Source organism: Rousettus aegyptiacus, unplaced genomic scaffold, assembly GCF_014176215.1.
Source record: "Rousettus aegyptiacus isolate mRouAeg1 unplaced genomic scaffold, mRouAeg1.p scaffold_m13_p_1, whole genome shotgun sequence".
NCBI classification, from domain to species: domain Eukaryota; kingdom Metazoa; phylum Chordata; class Mammalia; order Chiroptera; family Pteropodidae; genus Rousettus; species Rousettus aegyptiacus.
In genome coordinates, this window is record NW_023416284.1 from 142,227,362 (window position 1) to 142,246,651 (window position 19,290).

A 19,290-nucleotide genomic window follows, 5' to 3' on the forward strand; every position below is an offset into this window, starting at 1 on the left:
AGAGAGAGAGAGAGAGAGTGTGTGTGTGTGTGTGTGTGTGTGTGTGTGTGTGTGTAGGGTGACCTTGTTAAAGCAACTCTCAGGGGCTTCTGGAGAGAGACCATGGTTGGTGCCACAGCATGGCCTGGCAGAAAACTGGTACATTCCAGTCACACAGGAAGGGCTGAGTACATCCTGGTGGCCAAAGTGGAAGCACACCTGAATCTCCTCACTGCCAGGAGTTTAGCAGAATCTCAGAATGACTCTCCAAGGGCAGGGATAAAAAGCCAAGAGGTGGTGAAGCTCAGCCCTGAGGCTGCAGGACCCAGGGCCAGGAGGGCTGGATGATCACATGGGAAACTGAAGGGAGGCCATGCCAAACAGAAAAAAGTAGGTGCAGCTGCCTCAGGAAACAAGTCCAGAAATTGAGAATATAAAGGAATGGAATAGTGTACAAGACTAATATGAGGAATTTATACTACAAAAAAAAGAGTGCCCCTTATTTTGCAGCACTCACTGAACATTTACAAAAATTAGCAGTACATCAGACAACAAAGGAAATGTTAAAACCCAAGCAGCACTGTGCCCACAATGCCATTAATCTCAACTAAGTGAGGTTATCTTTCTCTTCCTGGCCCCACAAACTTCCATCTCATTCTCTAGGAGGAGAAATATTGAATTCAATCGGTGAGAGCCCCAAATCCAGTGGGCTGGTCTTTTAACTTTAAAACCTAGAGTGGCTCCATTTCTTCCTCAGAGACCATCTGCTCTCAGTGAGCTTGTAGCTGCAAACAATTAACAGACCAGGTGAAGCTTTCCAGCAGCTCTGCCAGGTCTCTTTCTATCTTCTCCACATGGGCAAATCAGTTCCCTCACTGGGGCTCGTTACTAGAAATTAGGGGAAAGGAAACAGAGACTCTCATTTTGACCTGAAACGCAAGCCTTGTTCACAAATCAAATTATTCCAAGGGAGCGTATTCAAAGTTGAAACTTTAACCCCCGCTGGCTCAGTTCTTCAGTGTACACACACTATTGGCCAGAAATCTGGCAAGCATAGAGGTGATCTGCACCTCAAATTAAACCTAACTAAAAACTCAATCATGAAGCAATTAAACATACACACCCTCTCTTGAATAATTCTTGTATCAATAAGGGAATCCAAGTTACAACAAAAATATCTAGAAAATAAGAACACTAAGAATTAACATTCACAGGATGTGGTAAAAACATTTGGAATTGACATCTGTTTTTCTTTTGGTGCCTTTGTGAAGTCCCACTGAAAGAGTGAGGGAAATAACCCCTGCTGGCCATCAGAGAACCCCTCCCCTAGATTTGGGATTGATCCAGGGTCAGTGAGGACATCCAAACAGGATAAGGTTTGTGGCCAATCTAAAGGCTTGTTATCACTCCCAACACATGGGGTATCTGACCTGATCTAGGCCCACAGCACTGAAGTCAGGAGCGTACCTGGAACAGTGTTGGTGCCTGAGTGTGCCATGTACTGAAAGACAGTGATCATACCATGATGGATAAGGTGCATCTGGCCCAGGTGACACGCTCTGTAACGAGCTAAGAAGGCTGGGTCTGGAAAGTGGCAGTTATGCCTTCAGGAAGGTTGGGGTTTACCCTCTCTGTTGATCAGATTTTATCATTTCTGGGTGCCGGTAACTTGTACCACCATCCGTCACAGATAATGTTACTCATGCCTCTGTACATATTCCAGCTATACTAACTCCTTTCTACATTTTTTATGTAAGTAAACCCTGTTCGATATCATAAACGGAGTTTTTCGAAAATTATCTACAGGTAACAGTTAATAATAAAGTCATCGCAAACCTAGGCAAAACAATGAGAACCCTTTTTCAGAGACAGAGATGAACACTGGACAATAGAAGTTACGTCATCTTATGAGATTTGGCGTAATGAGAACTGTGTGAAATCTGAAGAAGTGAGGCCTGTCTTCCCCTACCACACAGGAGAGGCTGCTGAAAAATAAAACAACCAGAGAAAAGCAGATGACCTAAAAGACAAAGAGAAACAGGTTTCCAGATATATGTGCACTCCTGGATCAGGCTATGCCTAAAGGTGCAAATACTCTGGTCATCAATTAAGCAAGCCACTTAGCTCTTTTCTATGAGCTTGTGTGGTTTGGGTTTCAGGCACCACTCCTCAAGAGTCCTGCCTAAGGCAGCTCTTCGAGGGGTCCTGCAATTTCGTGAGCAAGGCGAGGCTGGTTGAACCTGAGAGGCCTGGGAGAGGAAGAATCCACCAGAAGCTTGCCTAAGGGCTGGCCCCGATAGCCTGAAAAAAAGTATTCACGCTGAAGGTGTTTTATCAGTACATGAGAAATAGTGAAATTAAACTAAACATTCAAACCTAAAAGTTTTGAAAAGAAATTAATGGAATCAAAAATTAAGAGTATAACTTCTAAGTCCTAGAACTGAGGCTTTTTCTGAAAATGAAGGAAAAACATATTCAACCAAAGCTCTGGCTAAACTAATGAAATAAGAGGAGAGAAACTGCAGATACTCAAAAATAGAAACAATAAAGAAATATGACCACAGCCAGGGAGAGTAAAGTTTCTTATCATTAAGAAATACATTTTGAGTTAATAGGACAAGTTATAACAATAATGTTGGAGAGGATGCAGAGAAAAAGGAACCCTCATACACTGCTGGTGGGACTGCAAATTGGTACACTCACCATGGAAAACAGTATGGCGGTTCCTCAAAAAACTAAGAATTGATCTACCATATGATCCAGCAATCCCTCTACTGGGTATTTACCCGAAAGACTTGAAAACTCATATCCAAAAAGATATTTGCACACCAATGTTCATAGCAGCATTATTCACAGAGGCCAGGACATGGAAGCAACTGAAGTGTCCTATGATAGATGACTGGCTAAAGAAGCTGTGGTACATATATACAATGGAATATTACTCAGCCATAAGAAGAGATGAAATACTGCCATTTGCAACAACATGGATGGACCTCGAGATAATCATGCTAAGCAAAATAAGCCGGACAGAAAAAGTTGAAAACCATGATATCACTTATATATGGGATATAAACCTAAAAGCATCAAAGGAACAGGACAAACACAGAGTCATGGACGTGGACAATAGACCAGTGGACACCAGAGGGGGGTGGGGAGAAGAGGAGAAAGACAGATGGGGTAAAAGGGGTCAAATATTGAAGAATTTAAAAAAATAAATAAATTTTAAAAAATTTAAAAAAGAAAAGAAAAATAAATGCTACAAATAACCTCATACAAGTAAATTTTAAAATCCCAATGGTTGAGACCATTTTCTAGGAAATACAAATGACTAAAATTGATCCAAAAAGAAAGATCTGAACAGAGCAATAACCATGAAAGAAAGTGGAAGAAAAGAGCCCAAATGCATAAAAAAATGTTTCCCAAATAGCTCTACAGATGAGGTCTTTTAATTATTAAGCAGAAAATCTCCATGCTATTTGAACCGTTCAATAATAAATGCTATGGTAAGCATTTAGTAAGCTCTTACTTGTGTCTGCCATTGTGCCACATGGTTCAAAAACACTATCACTTAGTTTTCACCACAATCATACACAATCATTCTCTTCAAATTTTAAATCGGAAAATTGAGGCCTAGAGTGGTTAAAAAACATGACCAATGTCACACATCTCATACGATAGCAGACTAAAGTTCAAACCTATCATTCTACCTCTAAAGCTGCTCAGTTAAAGACTATATACTACTGCCTTCCCATGAATAAACAGGTTTCACGATCTCTTAGGGTTCTTACTAGTTGCTGGGGGAAATGGGTAGAAAGAAAATTCTGGAAGAAGGGAGGCAATTTAAGAAGCGACTAAATGCCTAGCTTAGTGGCAATGCATGCTTGAACGAGGGTAATGTCAGTGGGGATAAAAACAAGAAGAAAGGTATGAGATTTGACAGAGGCAGAACTGGAACTCCTAAGAATTGATTAAATAGAGAGCTGATTCAAATGGTCAGGGCATCATACAATATTATATATGAGTCCCAGAATACTTTATTATGACACATGCCTTGAAAAATCAGAACCACAAACACTATCCCTCTAATTTACAAAGACGCTGTAAACAACAGTGAGACATCTACTACATTTCGGCTCCTTGAAAGTAGGCCCCATAATAATCACAGGTGCTATTATCTTTCTTTAATCATATCTAACTAAACACACTTTATAGCAATATTCCCAAATTTTCTGGATCTTAAGAATTACCTGATGAGGTGGCTAGGGAAACAGAGATTTCTACTGAAATCAGATGCTCCAGAAGTAGAGCTTGGGAATTTTTAACAAGTGCCTAGGTAATTTTTATGACTGAGTGCTTCCTCCCCTGGACATAGCAGAATGGGGTAGTAAATGGATTTTAGATATCTAAATATGGGGAAAAAAACAGAAAAGAAAGCCTGGGAGAAGTCAGTTATCTTAGTTCTTTAACAACTGTTTTACCAAAGACACCTATTATACATACGTATGTCTCACAGAGAAACTGCAAATGACTGAAAACAAAGCTGAGTAACTGCTTACAGGGAAATCATCGGTGTTAAATGTACATAAGTACATTAAGCATCTCATCAATGCTTTAGGGTCCGCTTTTCTAAAATGGATCTTTCTCTGATGAACGAACGTGGCTAGACACCCAGCTTCAAGTTAAAATGTGGCTCAGCCTCCTTTTGGCACTGACTTCTAGCAGCTCAAAGGTTAAAGGCTCACCCTTCTCCAATCTCTGGTCCTTCTAGGCTAGAATATCATCCCATGTTGGCATTCCAAAATAGTGTATTCCTTCCTTCCCCAACCCCCCTCCCTCGCCCGTTTAACCTAATTTTTGTCACAGTGGGCACACAAGTAAACTTGGAACAATGGAAAAAAGGGTGGGAAGGACAATATATGGGAGGGAGGGAGGGAGGGGGAGGGAGAGAAGGAAGGGGAGGAGAGAGAGAGAGAGAGCGAGCGTGCGCGAGATATGAAACCAGTGGACCTGTGGCATTTGGGGTAGCCAGCATCCTTTCTCCTTCCCCAGTGTCCTCCCTTCTTAACGGTAACAGTTGTCCTACTGCTACAGAAACCAAAGAGGGTCCCTAGGGCTTCTACCAATTTTTTTCTTACTGTTAGCAGTACAGCCAAGGAGTGAGCACTTGTCTGGAGCTTGGCCAAAAGAACTCCCTCTCTTGGGATGCAGTCACTTGAAAAAATGACTGAGGGCTAAATGACTAGAGATCACTGTTACCCTTAGCAGTGCTGAGTAAAAAGTGGCAATTCCTGCCATGGAGCCCAAGAACCATCTGGTTCCTGCCTGCCACAAGCCTGGACCCTTTGGTCCATCCCAGGAGCTGGTCTCATGTGCTTGCCATCAATGCCCTATGTACCTAACTTGGCCAGAATCAGTGTCTACTGCTTCCATCAAAAATCTTGTTGAGAAAGGCAAGAAAAGGAAATAGAAAAACAACAAAGAAAGCGGTGCTTAGAAAAAGATGGCCCAGTACCAGTAACTACCTCAGACATTTGATGATTATCCCATCCACAGATCAAAAAGAAGTTGTTCCCTAAATACATATTTCAACTGTGGATTTATGAGAAGTCTGTTTACAAACTATAATATGGCTAAACATTTCCACAGGAGGTGGTAAGACATTTAAGACCCGAGCTCTGGAGATTGAGATAATGCGGTAATATATTTATCTAAAATATAAATATTTTAGAAGGAGGGATGACATAGTAATTCTCAATCTTGGTCCTTACATGAAACATTAATGAACAGGTGGCAGGGTATTTCATAGGCCAGCTTTGCCGGTAGGGTTCAGAAGGTACCAATTGACAGTAATGCTACCAAACAGCTTTAAGGTACTCTTTGGCCTAGTTTAATCATGCTTGAGAATAATGAAAGGACACTTAGAAGTCACAGTTCCATTAAAAAAAAAAAAATCAATGCTCAGGATTTAAGTTTTTTTTTTTCTAAAAAACCTAGAATTTAAAAGGAAAATCCTGCTTAGTTTCATAGATGAAAATTTAAAGAGTATTTAAAGTTCAACATTTTGATGAAGCAATTAAAGGACTAGAGTCTGAAGATCTATATATCCCAATGCATTTAAGTGGCAGTCCCCAAGCGGCACTATGTTCGTACAGACTTTTGTTGTATGTGGAAAATGAAGTTTTATATGCACTTTCTCAGTTGGTGTCATTAAGCCCGTGGAGCTAGATAAACTGAGTATGATTATATTCATTTTCTAAATGAAGAAAATAAATCCGGGTAAGGTAGCTTGCTTGCTATGCTCACAGAGCAAGGAAATAGAAGACCAAGGGCTACGATTTATATGTTTTGACTTCTAGTCCCATCTGGCAAATACTCTATTCCTCCACATTGCCTCTAAACAGAAGTAACATCACAAATACCTGAAAGCTCACTGGATGAAGGAACTATCTACAGAGAGGATGTTATAATTTGTCCTAAAGCCTTCAAAGAATACCATAAACCAAACCGTCTTTTAGACTTTTAATTAACATACTCCTCAGCCCCATAGTAAGCTTTATCTGTCTTTCAGCTTAGAGACACTAATGGTACTGGAAATCCTGGGAGCAAGGTTTCTCTTGTTCACTCTGCGTCTTGTCAGCGTGATGGCCTGATGGGAAAATGCAGCTGGACAAACGAACCCCTGCTCGCCTAGCTCCCCGCTCGCTCTTCCACACGCGGGCTCCATTCTATGCTACGGAAAGCACACGGTGCAGGGAGATCTCAGCCACACCGGGACCAGAACAGAGCAGAAACTCCTCATGCTACACACTTTTAGGGTTAACCTTAAAGAATAAAACCAAAGGCAAGCCAAGAAACAAAAGACCAGATTTCAGGACAGACAGGAAGGATACCTGAAAGCAGGTACTGACCTCCCTAAACTTTGTAACATTAAAATACCTTTACAGAAATCCTAAATATCCTGGAGATGATCGGAAGTCCTTCAAGAATTAAATCCTTCCTGCCAAGGAAGGAAACAGCGTGGAGAAGGGGGAAGAGAAAGGTGACATTTCCAGGTTTCTGACTCTACAAGACTGAATGACCTCCGTTCTACCTTCCTAGCCTCTTACCAGTAGGTCTAATGGACTACTCCTAACTATTCAGCCAAATGGTTTATGGGAAGAGAGAGAAAATGATGTCCTAGAAAAGACCTATGTTGTAGATCCCTCTGATCCTCTCTAAAACAAATGATAATTTAATTTTATTAGAAGGAACTGATTCCTATTACAGTTCTCTCATCATCCACAAAGGAAATAAGAGTTTCTGCTATTCTCATTTTGTCCAGGACAGTTCTCAGGGAGAAAAAAAGAAATTAGTCACTCTACATTTGCAACCGATATTCTACATTTTTGGTTACCTCATGTACCAAAACTCGAGAACAGAGTTTCTGTGAAAAGCCAGACTTCAGAATTAGGTACAATTAAGCAGCTATCCCATGAAAGATATAAATTCTTCCTTTCTCTGTGTACCTCTCCTTCAGTAATTCAGTAACAAGTTCTAGAATATTCAACTGTGAAGTTGAAGCCAAAATAGGACAAGTATGATGGGGAGACTCCTCAAGAAGTTAAAAGCACGTTGCTTCTATTTGGACCTTGAGGCTGCAAAACCAAGCCCAGTGACGTAAAGAGAATTGATCACCATCAAGAAGGACTGTAAATAGTGCAGTGTAGACTTTTCTGGCAGAAAGGCCAGGAAAATACTCATTTAGTACTTTCACAGTGACCAGACAGTGAGACTGCTGCCTCAGCGATGAAGGCAATGTAAGCAAACTCCGAGGGCCTGAGAGTCGGCAGAGTGTTCCCCTTGCCAGTATACATAAACATTTCTATGATTCCCTGGTAACTGTGGTCCAGCTGTATAGTGAAGAACACAGGACAATTTCAAAGTCTCTGAACTTGGCCAGTAAGCCACTGCTGATCACCGAGAGAATGGTTTATACTGACGGAACATGTTACTGGGAGCGATAACAAGGAAGGGGGCAGGGAGCCAGATACACTGAGGGGCATGCAGAGTGGCTTGTGGACAGGCAAGGGAAGAGAGGGAGATGGCCCAGAATAAGATCTGATCCGGGCATACCTGAAGGGGTCTGGAGACCAACAGAAGGGAAGAAAGAGGTTGCAAAGGGCTAAGGTAGACTGTGGGATTTGGGGCTGGTGTGTCTCCCACAGGAGACTAAGGGGAAATTTAGGAAGTTAAAAGATTAGGAAGTCAACCACATGCATGTTAATATTATGGATGGGGGAAGGGGGAGTAGAGTCTTGTTATTAGTGGACTGGAGACTCAAATTACCTCAGTATTAAAATACTGGGGTACAGCAAGATGCTACAAACTTCCTCCTATGATTTGCAAAGGACAAGCTGGAAAAACCTATTGAATGGGAAGTATGGGCTAACTGCCTGTTGGGTCTTGCCTATCTAGTCTTCAATCATTTTTAATGACTGCATATCTCCTTCTCTGGAACCTCATTCTAAAGACTTTCCCACTTTATACCTGCGAGATTTCCCTATAGTTCAGACACTTTAAGAGAATATGATACTTAGTAGTTATGTAAAGCATTTTGACCCAGAACTTTCCCCTTATTTTCATTCTTTAGTCCATATACATTCTCCTAGGATTGCTTTTACAAAGGTAGTTTTTAAAGCTGTAATCATCTGGAGTACTGCAATCTTTCATCCTCCTCCCACTTAATACCCTACCATAAACATTCTTTCCTGTTAGTAAGCACTCAGTATAGCCTAACATTTTAATAGGTGCATGTACTATTTCATCAAGTAGATTCATCATATTCTGCTTAAACACTACATTATTGGAAAAAGATTATTTCCAATCCTTCGCTACTATAAATAATGACCCAAACTGGCCCTTTCCTAGATCTCTCTGTCTAATGTCACTTTTTGAAGTGACATTATTACTCTCCCAGTAGGCCTGAAATCTCTTCTTTTTCAAGTATTTGCTTTTGTTGTTACTGTCAGACAGGTTTATTTTTAATTATTAATGGTAAATGTGAGTGCTACTGATGTCATATTTACTTTATATTCACCTTATTGAACTCATTAATTCTAATAAGTTTTAAGTTGTTTCCCTTAGATTTTCTACATACACAATCACATAACCTATTACTAATGATAATTTTTATTTTTAATATTAGGATAATTACACAGCTTTAATCTATTAACATTAATATTAAACTATTCTTCCATTTTTGTGATAAATTATGCTTTTAACCTAACATTTATTTATATGCTTTATATTTATATCCACAAGAAAGGTCAGTCCGTCTTCATTGTCCAATACAATAGCCAACAGCCACACGGGGCTACTGAGTATTTGAAATGTGGCTGGTGTGAATTAATATGTGCTATAAGTATAAAATACACAGGATTTCAATAACTTAGTTTGAAAAAAGGAATGTAAAATACCTTAATAATATTTTATATCAATTAAATTTGAGATGTTAATATTTTGAGTTAATATTTTGAACAACATGGGTTTGAACTGCATGGGTCCACTTACACGTTTTATTTTATTTTATTTTATTTTTCTCAATAACCATACAGTCAACCCTCTATATTCCTGGATTTCATATATGTAGATTCAACTAACTGCATGTCAAAAGGCATTTTGATTCCTGGCTGAGAATCCATGGATGCAGAGGGCTGACTACAGGTACCGACCTAAGCCATTTTACATAAGAGACTTGAGCATCTGTGGATTTTGGTATCCAAAGGGATCTGGAACCAATGCCCCATGGTCAAAAGTTCTATGTGGATTTTCAACTGCACTGTCAGCACCCCTAACCCCTGCATTTTTCAAGGGTCAACTGTACTAAATAAAACATTCTAATAATAATTCCACCTGTTTCTTTTTACTTTTTATAATGTGGCTACTAGAAAAATTTGATTTGTATATGTGGTTTGCATTATATGTCTACTGGGCAGTGTTGGTCTACAATTTACCCTTTACAAAGCATCTGTTAGGTTTTCATAATAAGGTTGGATTTACTTATGAATCAAATGAGCTATCTAAGATCTTCTACAATCTGGAACATTTGCTATAAAATATGGTTATACAGGCTTTGACAGCTTGAAAGGATTCATCCAGATCCAACTCTCCTCACAGTTGTTTTTCAGAATTTTCTAAGTTATAAGTAGATATTCTTCTAAAAATATCTGCTTGATATTCTTTTATAAAAGATAAAGCCTTAAATGCCAGGCACTGTTAGAATTGGATAATTCATATTAAATATTAGATTAAGTCAAAGAACTACCAATAGTATTTCAAATCTTAGTGGAAAAGAGCTATCAATGTTCCTCACTTCCTGAATGGTTTTTATCGAAAATGAAACAAGCCGCTTTTTCTTTGTTTTGGAGGCTATGTGAAGATTCTCCTCTTTACACCAACGTATATTGTGTACATCACCTCAGGGTTTATGTGGATAACTGAGTAGAAAATGTTCAGGTTGCTCTTCTGCTCATTAGAAAAACATACCCTATCTTTTCAGTCTGAGATCAAAATTTAACTCATCAGATTCCAGATGATATACTAGCCTTCAACAATAACAAGCCTGTTTAGAGAAGAGTGAGAAAGGTTTGTGTGGAGGAGAATACAGAGGGAAGACATAGCTGCAAGGCCCTCGGACACCTGTGGTATGCTGCCTGAACAGGCTAGCATGGAAATGGTGGGGTCAGCCCTGGGTCTATGCGGGAGAACTTACAAAGTCCCACGGCAAGCACAGGCATGAATATATTCCTACAGCTTGTATTCCTAAAGCTATTTCTTAAATCTGAAGTTAGAAAACACCTGGACTACCCGAGTTCCAGGCCTGACTCTCCACTTACTAGCTGAGTGAACTCGGACATGTTCCTTAATCACTTAGTAACTCAATTTCTTCATTTGTAAGATGGGGAAAATAAAAAACCTATTTTAGGATTTGAGAATTAAATGAGATAGAGTATGCAAAGCTCCTAGTAAAGCAGCAAGCATCTAATAAATGCATACCATGAAATGTACACTCATTAGCTTCTATCAAATATTAACTGCAAAATCACTAATTAGCAAAGACTCATCTACTAATAAGTGACTTGTCAACCACAGGACCAGCTATTATCAATTAAGGAACAGCGAAGTATGCATTCATTAGCACATAAACCAAAACTGGGTCATTACAACATCGCTGAATCACTCAATCGCTACCAAAGGCTGAAGAAATCCAGGTCATACCCGATACATCGAAGTAACCATCATAGAGACAGTCCTTGGGGACAGTTTTCCAAGAGGTGCATACAAATTCATTCCCTTCCCTGGTGCTTTGACTATCACAGGTTATACAGCTGTCAATGATTCTCCATTCCCAGGCTTAATCCCTAACTCAGCTCAGTCCAATGCTGGATGATTAAGGCTGTCCATGGCAGAGAGCAGGTGAGGAGGCAGACCCACACCTGCTCCCTGCTCCTCCTAGCTTTACCTGCAGAGCTAGAGCCTTCGCGGGCTTCTATAGCTAACTACCTGTTTCTCATTTGGGAATCTCTACCTACCCACCTCTATAACCCAATGCTTTGTAAAAATAAAAATAAAAACCCAAATACCTATCATTCTCGCCCAGAAAAGAGAGAGGAGGAAGATTACAGATAGAAGTAAAAACCACTAGAAAATCTCAAAATGATGGTGTGCTTATTTCAAGAACAAAGGATAGAGGAGAAGCTGTAAGAGTTTCTGCAGTGAGCAGGTTATGTCTTAGCTCTCCTGTACCTTTGGATCCCTTGCCACCATATATACCAGGAAGAGAGAAATGCTTGAAAGAACACAAAAGAAAGCAAGAAAGACAGCACATGGGAATGAAGGAAGAAGAAAGAGATGATATGGGATTTACCTGAGCCAGAGCAACTTCTTCCTGCCTCCACTTTCTCCTCTTCCCCAGGTTACCATGCCTGGCTAACCCCACTCCTTTCCCCACTATGCTCTTCCCCAAGGATACGAAGGTGGTGGAGTTTGTAACCTCACTGACCAGGAAGTGGAAAGGGGGGGAAAGGGGAGAATCCCAATCTCACTGGCAGGTACGTATCAGGAGTGAATGCTTTCCTAGTAAATCAGAATTGCCTTGGGAATTTAAGCTCAGTTCTCCAGAGAACACTGGTATATATTATATGGTGGTAAGGAACCACAGACACAGGAGGAGCTAAGACACAGGCTTTAGAGGCTGGTCAGGAAAACCACCCAGGGTGCATTTAACTTCTTTTTTAATTGGACTGTACTGTGGGATTCTAAAGCAGCTCAAAATCTGCAATGGTGAGCGTATTAGAAACTGCTTACATATTCTTATATATTAAGTAATATGTAAATATGGTTATAAATAAGTCAAGGAACTTGAAGTAGATTGGAAAAACACCATTCCCTCAGCTAAGCAAACTTAACACACAGTATATGTAAATGATGAGTCACAAATGACAAGTCCTGGGCACTCCAAGGAGGAACAAATATCTGTGGGATACTGCACTTAGGGGTAGCTTCAATAATGGAATGAGACCGGCTCAAAATACAATGTGTTTCTCCAAAAGAATAGGAAAGTTTTATGTTTTTCAACAGAACAGAAAATTCTCCCCTCCACACCCTTACGTCTATAAAATATAAGAAGACTTAGTTTACTATAATTTCATTTTTCATTGTTGCTGCATTAAAATCAATAAGTAATCAGCATTTAGTTTTTAAGATCTAATATTTATTCAGTATGATTAATTTTCTTTCCTTTGGAAAAAAATGTATTTAGGCAATTTTTTCTTTCACATTATTTTTCTTTAGGTGTTTGTTTATTTTTGGTAAAAATCAGTTTTCTTTCTAATATTTTCATTTCAAATAGTTCATCAGCGTCACTATAAAACCACAAACATTATTGAAAACACTTACTGGATCTTTACTGGGACTAAAAATGTTTTCGTCTTTTTCCCATGAATCATTTGACAAAAAGTGGTAATACTAACAGGGATATTCACCATCCCACAGCAGAAAACACAGGAAGATACCAGGAAGGCAAGGCCATAGTTACCAATGTCTACGGTTTCCTGCTAGCCACTAAGGCCGTCCTATCGTTAATTATAAGCCCCAATTACCTTTGTCTGCTCACTGTCTGGATCTTCAAGCCAAGCATATGGGTCGGAAATTTTATGCCCATGATAATCCTGTACCTGCAAAAGACAAAATGTGGGATTAGATAATTCCTATCTAACCCCAATTAAATCTGAATGCGATAGAGAAATAGGCAAGAGACAGACAAAAATACCCCTATTGGCTCACTGGCAACATGTCTGCCCAAATTACCACATGAACCAGAGTTGGCAGGTTCTCAAAGGTGTCAAGCCACCCTTCATGAAAAGAATGTTTTAGCTGGAGAGGGAAGAAAGATGAAAGGTCAGAATAGGAAACAGCTCTGTCTGTGCAACACAAAACAAAGGACTGCCGCTGTGCTAAAGAAACTTGAAAACGTGTTGTCAGTGGCACAGCGCAGAATTACACAATGCAGCAGGGAGGCAAGGGCACGTCTGTGAGGGAACCACCGCACACGTGCTTATTTCCCTGTTCTTGCTGAGCTTACTAATGATTAGAAAATCTCCCTCAAGATATAATACAATCAGTTTTGCCTTTAAGTCTAAACTGCCAAAAAGCAAGTTACTAATGTGTAGTTAGTTTTAATGATTCTAATTGACATCAGCTGAAAAAGCTGACGTAAATACCAATGAAAGAACATTTCTAAATTGAAGCCTTCCTTCCTTTTTGTGTATCGTTATGAAATGCCCTCTTCGAGTTTGTAAAAGGAGGCGCACAGGCTTTCCCCCATTCACACTACTCCGATGGAAATAAAAGTGCTGAGTGTAAGTAAGCAGGGCCTCGCTGCGGGAAAGCCTTCAAGAGTTCCCAGTGGGCTGATAACAGAACCACCTGAGAATTGAAAAGCCCAAACTCCTGGGCCCAGCCTCAGAGACTGACCAGAATCTGGAGGAGCAATCAGGAGTCACCGTTCCCCGGGCGACTGACTGTGCCTAAAGAAATTTTCAAAAGGTAAAAATCATTACAAAGCCTCTCCATGTCATACCATCATGATTAATATCTAGTTAACTGAAACCACACTGACAATGTCTTTCCAATCAAGTCTCTCTGAACAACTCCAACATTCCGGTTAAGGCTTCTCCTATACGGCTGTCGGAAAGATTACCAGTATCTCAGAAGAATTTTTAATTTGTCTCCTTCTTGCTCTGTTCTATAACCAGAAGGAGAGGGCTATTCCCTAAGGAAAGCAAACAGTCTCCTGGAAAAGAAAAACCTGCTGTATCTACTGCTGGTCAAAGTTCCAGTGTGGCTGCTGCCAACTGAGAAGAATGTTCCTGAGCTAAAACTCCAAGCCTTCCACCTGTCCTCATCAGGTGTCGGGGGAGAGGATACCTGGGAAAATGCCCCTCTGAAAGAATGGCCAATGAAGGTGGAACACTTGGGAACTGTTCTCATTAACCAATTGACTGACAAGCACAAAAGACATAGAATCATACTAAAACGTCTCCCGATGAGATCAATTTTCAAGAAAAAAAAAAAACTATTTTAAATCCTTACCTAAAACTTCTCTAAATTTTAGCTGATTGTTACCACTAAAATGAAAGCTTTTTATCTTTTCCTCTCATCTGCAAGTCTTTTACATTTTATATATTCTGAAGTGGTTTAAAATAACCACCTTCTTTTCCCTGACAATATAAGAAACCAGACAAAGGATCCTGTAAAGTATCTTCCAATTCAGCACTGTTAGCGGAGATAGCAGGAGCAAGACTGGGCAACAGACTCAAGGCCACACCAAGTTCAGACCTAGAGCTGGGACTAAAATTCTGCCAACAGCTTTTCCCAAGTTTTCCTTGGAGGGGACAGACCAAACACTTTAAAAACGGTCCTGGATTATTTTACTAAAACTCAGACATATCCAGAGACTATACTTTTCATAAGGAAGTGGAAAAGATTAACTAGAAACCATGTTAGTTTTATGACTAAGTGAAGGTGTTGCCAAGAGCTAGGCCCGAAGCAATGAAATCTCTACTGAATATCCACACTGCTCTGCTTGATGTTTTAAAAAAATACTTGTAGGAGAGTTAATGATATTCCTATTTTACAGATTACAGAATGCAATTCAGAAAGGTTAGTAAGAGTAAAAGCCACTGATGTACTGTTTACTCAGAGACCACTGTAAGCTAACCACTGTACCATAAGTTTCAGTCCCATTATCTCCTTTGGTCCTCACTGTGAGGTTATTACTAATTCATTTTCCCAGATGAGAAAAATGAAGCTGGAGAGAGCTAAAACAATTGACAAAGGTCAGATGGCTAATAAGCTATGGCTGTGACTCGCTTCAAGCCAACCCCAAAGCCTGTGGACTTAACCTCTTGCTAATGAGCCAGGCTGGATGTGAATTGGCAGGTGCACAGCCAGACCTGGACTCAGAACCCAGTGTGCCCTACACCGTGCTGCCTCCTGAATGTTTACCACCGAGAAAACAGCCCCATCTTTCCAGAACCAGCATTACCAAACTACACCTCACTGAGGTGCAGTTATTGAGCAGACATTTGTAACTAGGACGAGAAACTCTCCAAGACAAATGCACAGACGATCCCAGGAGCCAAGCGCACCCACCATTTCTTTTATAAGACCACATCCTACAAATGGGGTGGTCTCATAGCCACAGCTCCTGAATCCAAGTTAGGCAGTATCTAATTTTCCCATCGGACTTAAGTTAGCAAATTTTTCATTTCCCCAAGAGGTTTTAAAAATAGAGCCTTGATAAGCCACTGTTACTATTCAATATTTTACTTGTACCACTCAACAACTTGCCCACTGCTTTCAGGATAGTGTGCAGACATGTATACACAGTAGGCAGAGTCCACAAACCCTGGACTTGCTTTTTTTCTTTCCTTTTCAAGTCTCATCAAAGCTTATCCACCCATGGATGCACTGGTCACAATGGCCTTCCTGCCATCCTACAAACATATGTAATTCCATGGTCATCCAGGCCTATATAACTATGGCTTTATTTTAGTCACAGAAACAGGAATGTCCTTTCTACCTTATCCAACTGGCCAACTTCCAGGCTCAATTAATCTCATCCTCCTCTGTGTTCCCCACTCACCCAACACACTCTTCTAACCCCTGTAGCAGGCCTGAATTTCCCCACAGCAACACTTGGGGGATGGACAATGGCATTACTCGTTATTGGAAGTGTCATGGTTTCCAAATTTCTGCTCAACAGGGCAGAAATCCACCAAAAAGGGTTGTATGCTCCAACCCCATAGTTCAGTAGGAGACTTCCCAGTATGTGGTTGAAAGACATTCAAGTGAGAGAGAGACAGAGAGCTACAGCAATCTCTAGCACCTGCTGGAGAGAAACCCATCCTAGAAATCAAGGCTATAATTTGAACAAATACCTAAGTCCAGCCTAGGGTTTCGGACTCTCTCACAGATACCCAACATACACTCTCAGGGCTGTGACAAGTACATTTTGGGATGAGTACAGGCTGAACCAGAGCTACCTGCCCTTAGCCATTAGCCTTTAGAGTTATCACGAGTTCTTTGGTGAGAAGGAACCAGAGAGGAATAAAATCCATGGTACTGGATACTCTTTCAAGTTAACTGTTCACAATCTTTTTGATGTCTTCAAAAAATCCTCACTTAACCCTTCTGAGAACTGTTAAACACAGATAAATGAACTGAAGGATTTTGGTAACCCAAATTGGGAAAACTAAGCAAGATGCAACCCTGCCTAAAAACAAAATAAATCTAAAATGGCACTTATCAAACCACATAATGGGTGGTTTTTTACATTTTTACCTATCCTGAAAACTCAAAGAGGTTCAAGACCTGAAATGAGATAGTCACATGTCTTCCCATTAGTAAAGTCTGGTACACTGCAGAGCTAGATTATCATGTGAATGACCAAAAGATGATATTCTTACCACAGAAGTGAGCCCTGTGGTTAGACAAGCCAGCCTACTATTTCATATATGACAACAGTTCCCAGCCTTTTTAGGACCAGAGACCAGAGCTCCTATGACAATTTTATGCCTGATGATCTGAGGTGGAGCTGAGGCTGTGATGCTACTAGCCCTGGGAACCAGCTGCAAATACAGATGAAGCTTTGCTTGCTAGCCAGCCGCTCATCTCCTGCTGTGCGGCCAGGTTCCTACCAGAACCAGTACTGGTCCACGGCCCGGGGGTTGGAGACCTCTGATATATGAGACAGAAAGCCCAAAACAGGTAAGTGATCTTGCTAGTGAGTGACAAAACCAGAACTAGCTCTCAAGTCTTCTTACTATGTCTGACTCTTCTCCATTCCAACAGGATCCCCTTGCTCCCAAACGCAATGGAATCAACCTCCTTGCACCACAGGAACAGGACTTCTTGGGCTGTTAGAGTACATTCAGTAAGAAAGCAGCTGAACAGACTGAGAAAACATGGTTACCAGATGGTCAGTGGTCAGAGAAAGCATGAATGCATCAGTGCCACTGGAAGTCTTAATTTAAAACAATATGTCCTTTACTCTAAAGCCTCAGTATTCTTTACCCCAAAGTGAGATGTGCTTTAATGTACAATCCGGCATAAATCGGGTCCAAGTGAGCAGAAGAAAAATGTAGAAGTGTATTATACAAAAACATTTTTATTCTTATTCTATTTTAAGTAATCTGAGAAATTTGGCTATTTCTAAGAGAAGCATGCCCACAACATTTGGATGCACTCCAGTTCTTAAGATGCCAAATTAATTTGTACACACACACAAAAGATATTTGCCCACCAATTCCACCCACTGGATCTCAACAACTACCCAGAGTTCATCTACAGCTTAGGTAAATGGTGGCTAACCCCTCCCCGAGGCAAAATTTTAACTCATCCTGGGCCATCCTCTCTCTCTTCTAAAGTCTCCTTTCAGCCCGTTTCCACTCCTTTTCCCGTTTAGGAAAACTTGGATAGGCACTACCGGGTCGCTGATCGCCTTCCGCGTTTCTCTGATTTGTCCCTGCATCGCCAGCGCCCAACGCCCAGCATTCGGCCTGGAGCAGGGTAGGCGCTCAACACGTTTTAAAATTGAATGAATGAACTTCAACTCGATTTTAAATTTGGAAGTTTAAAAAGTTTGCTTTGTTCTTAAATTCTACATCATCTACACACATGCACACTTTCTGCTACCACCATATTTACCCAAGAGCCTCCTTCAGTTAAAAAGAGGTGACACGTCCTACTTGGGCATCTGCCCTTGACCCATTGATTTTAGGAGGCGGCCAGCTGGCCACAGGCTCCGCCGCCCGCAGGCGGATAGAGACCGGCACCCAAGACACCGCGGCTCGGGAGGAGCCCCGCGCCCCCGGCCGGTTTCTCGCAAACAAAGGCCGAGGGGGAGGGGAGGAAGGCACCGGGCAGGCAAAGGGCTGCGGGGAGAGTCGCTGCAGCCGGCGGCAACAGCGGCACCGGCGGCGGGGAGCCGGGTGGGCCGGGGCAGGGTTACTCACGGCGGTCTCGTCGCGGTACACGTCGGGGTACTGGAAGGACAGCATGGCCGGGGCGAACAGGGAACGGCGTGGGGCGCGGGCTGCGGGAGCGGACGCGAGCGCGCTGGCCTGGCTGCAGGGCGAGGCTGGGGCGCGGGCAGGAGCGGGGCGCGCGGCAGCGGGCAGGGGGCTCTCCGCCAGGGCTCGCGCTACCAGACCCGCGGCACCGCAGCGAAGACGTGGGGGAAGCAGGAAGCAGCTGTCGGCGAGGCCGGGAGCCCCTCCCCGGCGGGCGGGCCCAGCGGCGGCGGTGGCGGCAAGAGGGAGCGGGAGACGCCGTGCGTGAGCGGGGCCGGGCACACAGCTCCCTCTGCAGGACCGCCGGCCGCGCCCGCGGTGCCCGGGCACACGGACTGCCACGCGGGCGACGCGCTGCACCCACGCCTGACCCCCGCCCGGGGCCATCGTGCTGAGCGCCCGGGCCACGCCTGCCGGGCCACCGCGCCGGGCACAAACCGGAAATAGACCCATCCCGATCAGGGACACGCCGGACACGCCGGCCTGGGCCGCCGCGCCGGGCACGCGTCCCGTCACGCCTGCTGGGGCCATCACGCCTCCTCCCGCCCTCTCCAAAGTCCCTCCGCTGCCAGTTTAGCCACTGCCCCGCTCGCGGGGCCTCCCTCAGGGAATCAACAGCAGGGTTTGCTTCTTAATTGATAACCCCCATCTTCCTGTTCTGAGAAGGATGGGAGCAGGAAAGAGAGACTTTGCCTCT

At 42.2% G+C, this 19,290-nt stretch overlaps 1 protein-coding gene across 1 annotated transcript in view; it reads right to left on the minus strand.

The window, feature by feature from the left end:
* LOC107516217 (prolyl endopeptidase) overlaps positions 1–18,989 on the minus strand; it is a 108,160-nt gene extending 89,171 nt beyond the window's left edge. The window contains exons 1-2 of the mRNA XM_016155745.2: positions 18,537–18,989; positions 13,119–13,193 (exon numbers count right to left, since the gene is read on the minus strand). Coding sequence (XP_016011231.2) covers positions 13,119–13,193; positions 18,537–18,980 — 519 coding nt within the window. The 5' untranslated portion in view covers positions 18,981–18,989. The remainder of the gene's footprint in view (positions 1–13,118; positions 13,194–18,536) is intronic.
* Positions 18,990–19,290: the final 301 nt, after the last annotated feature.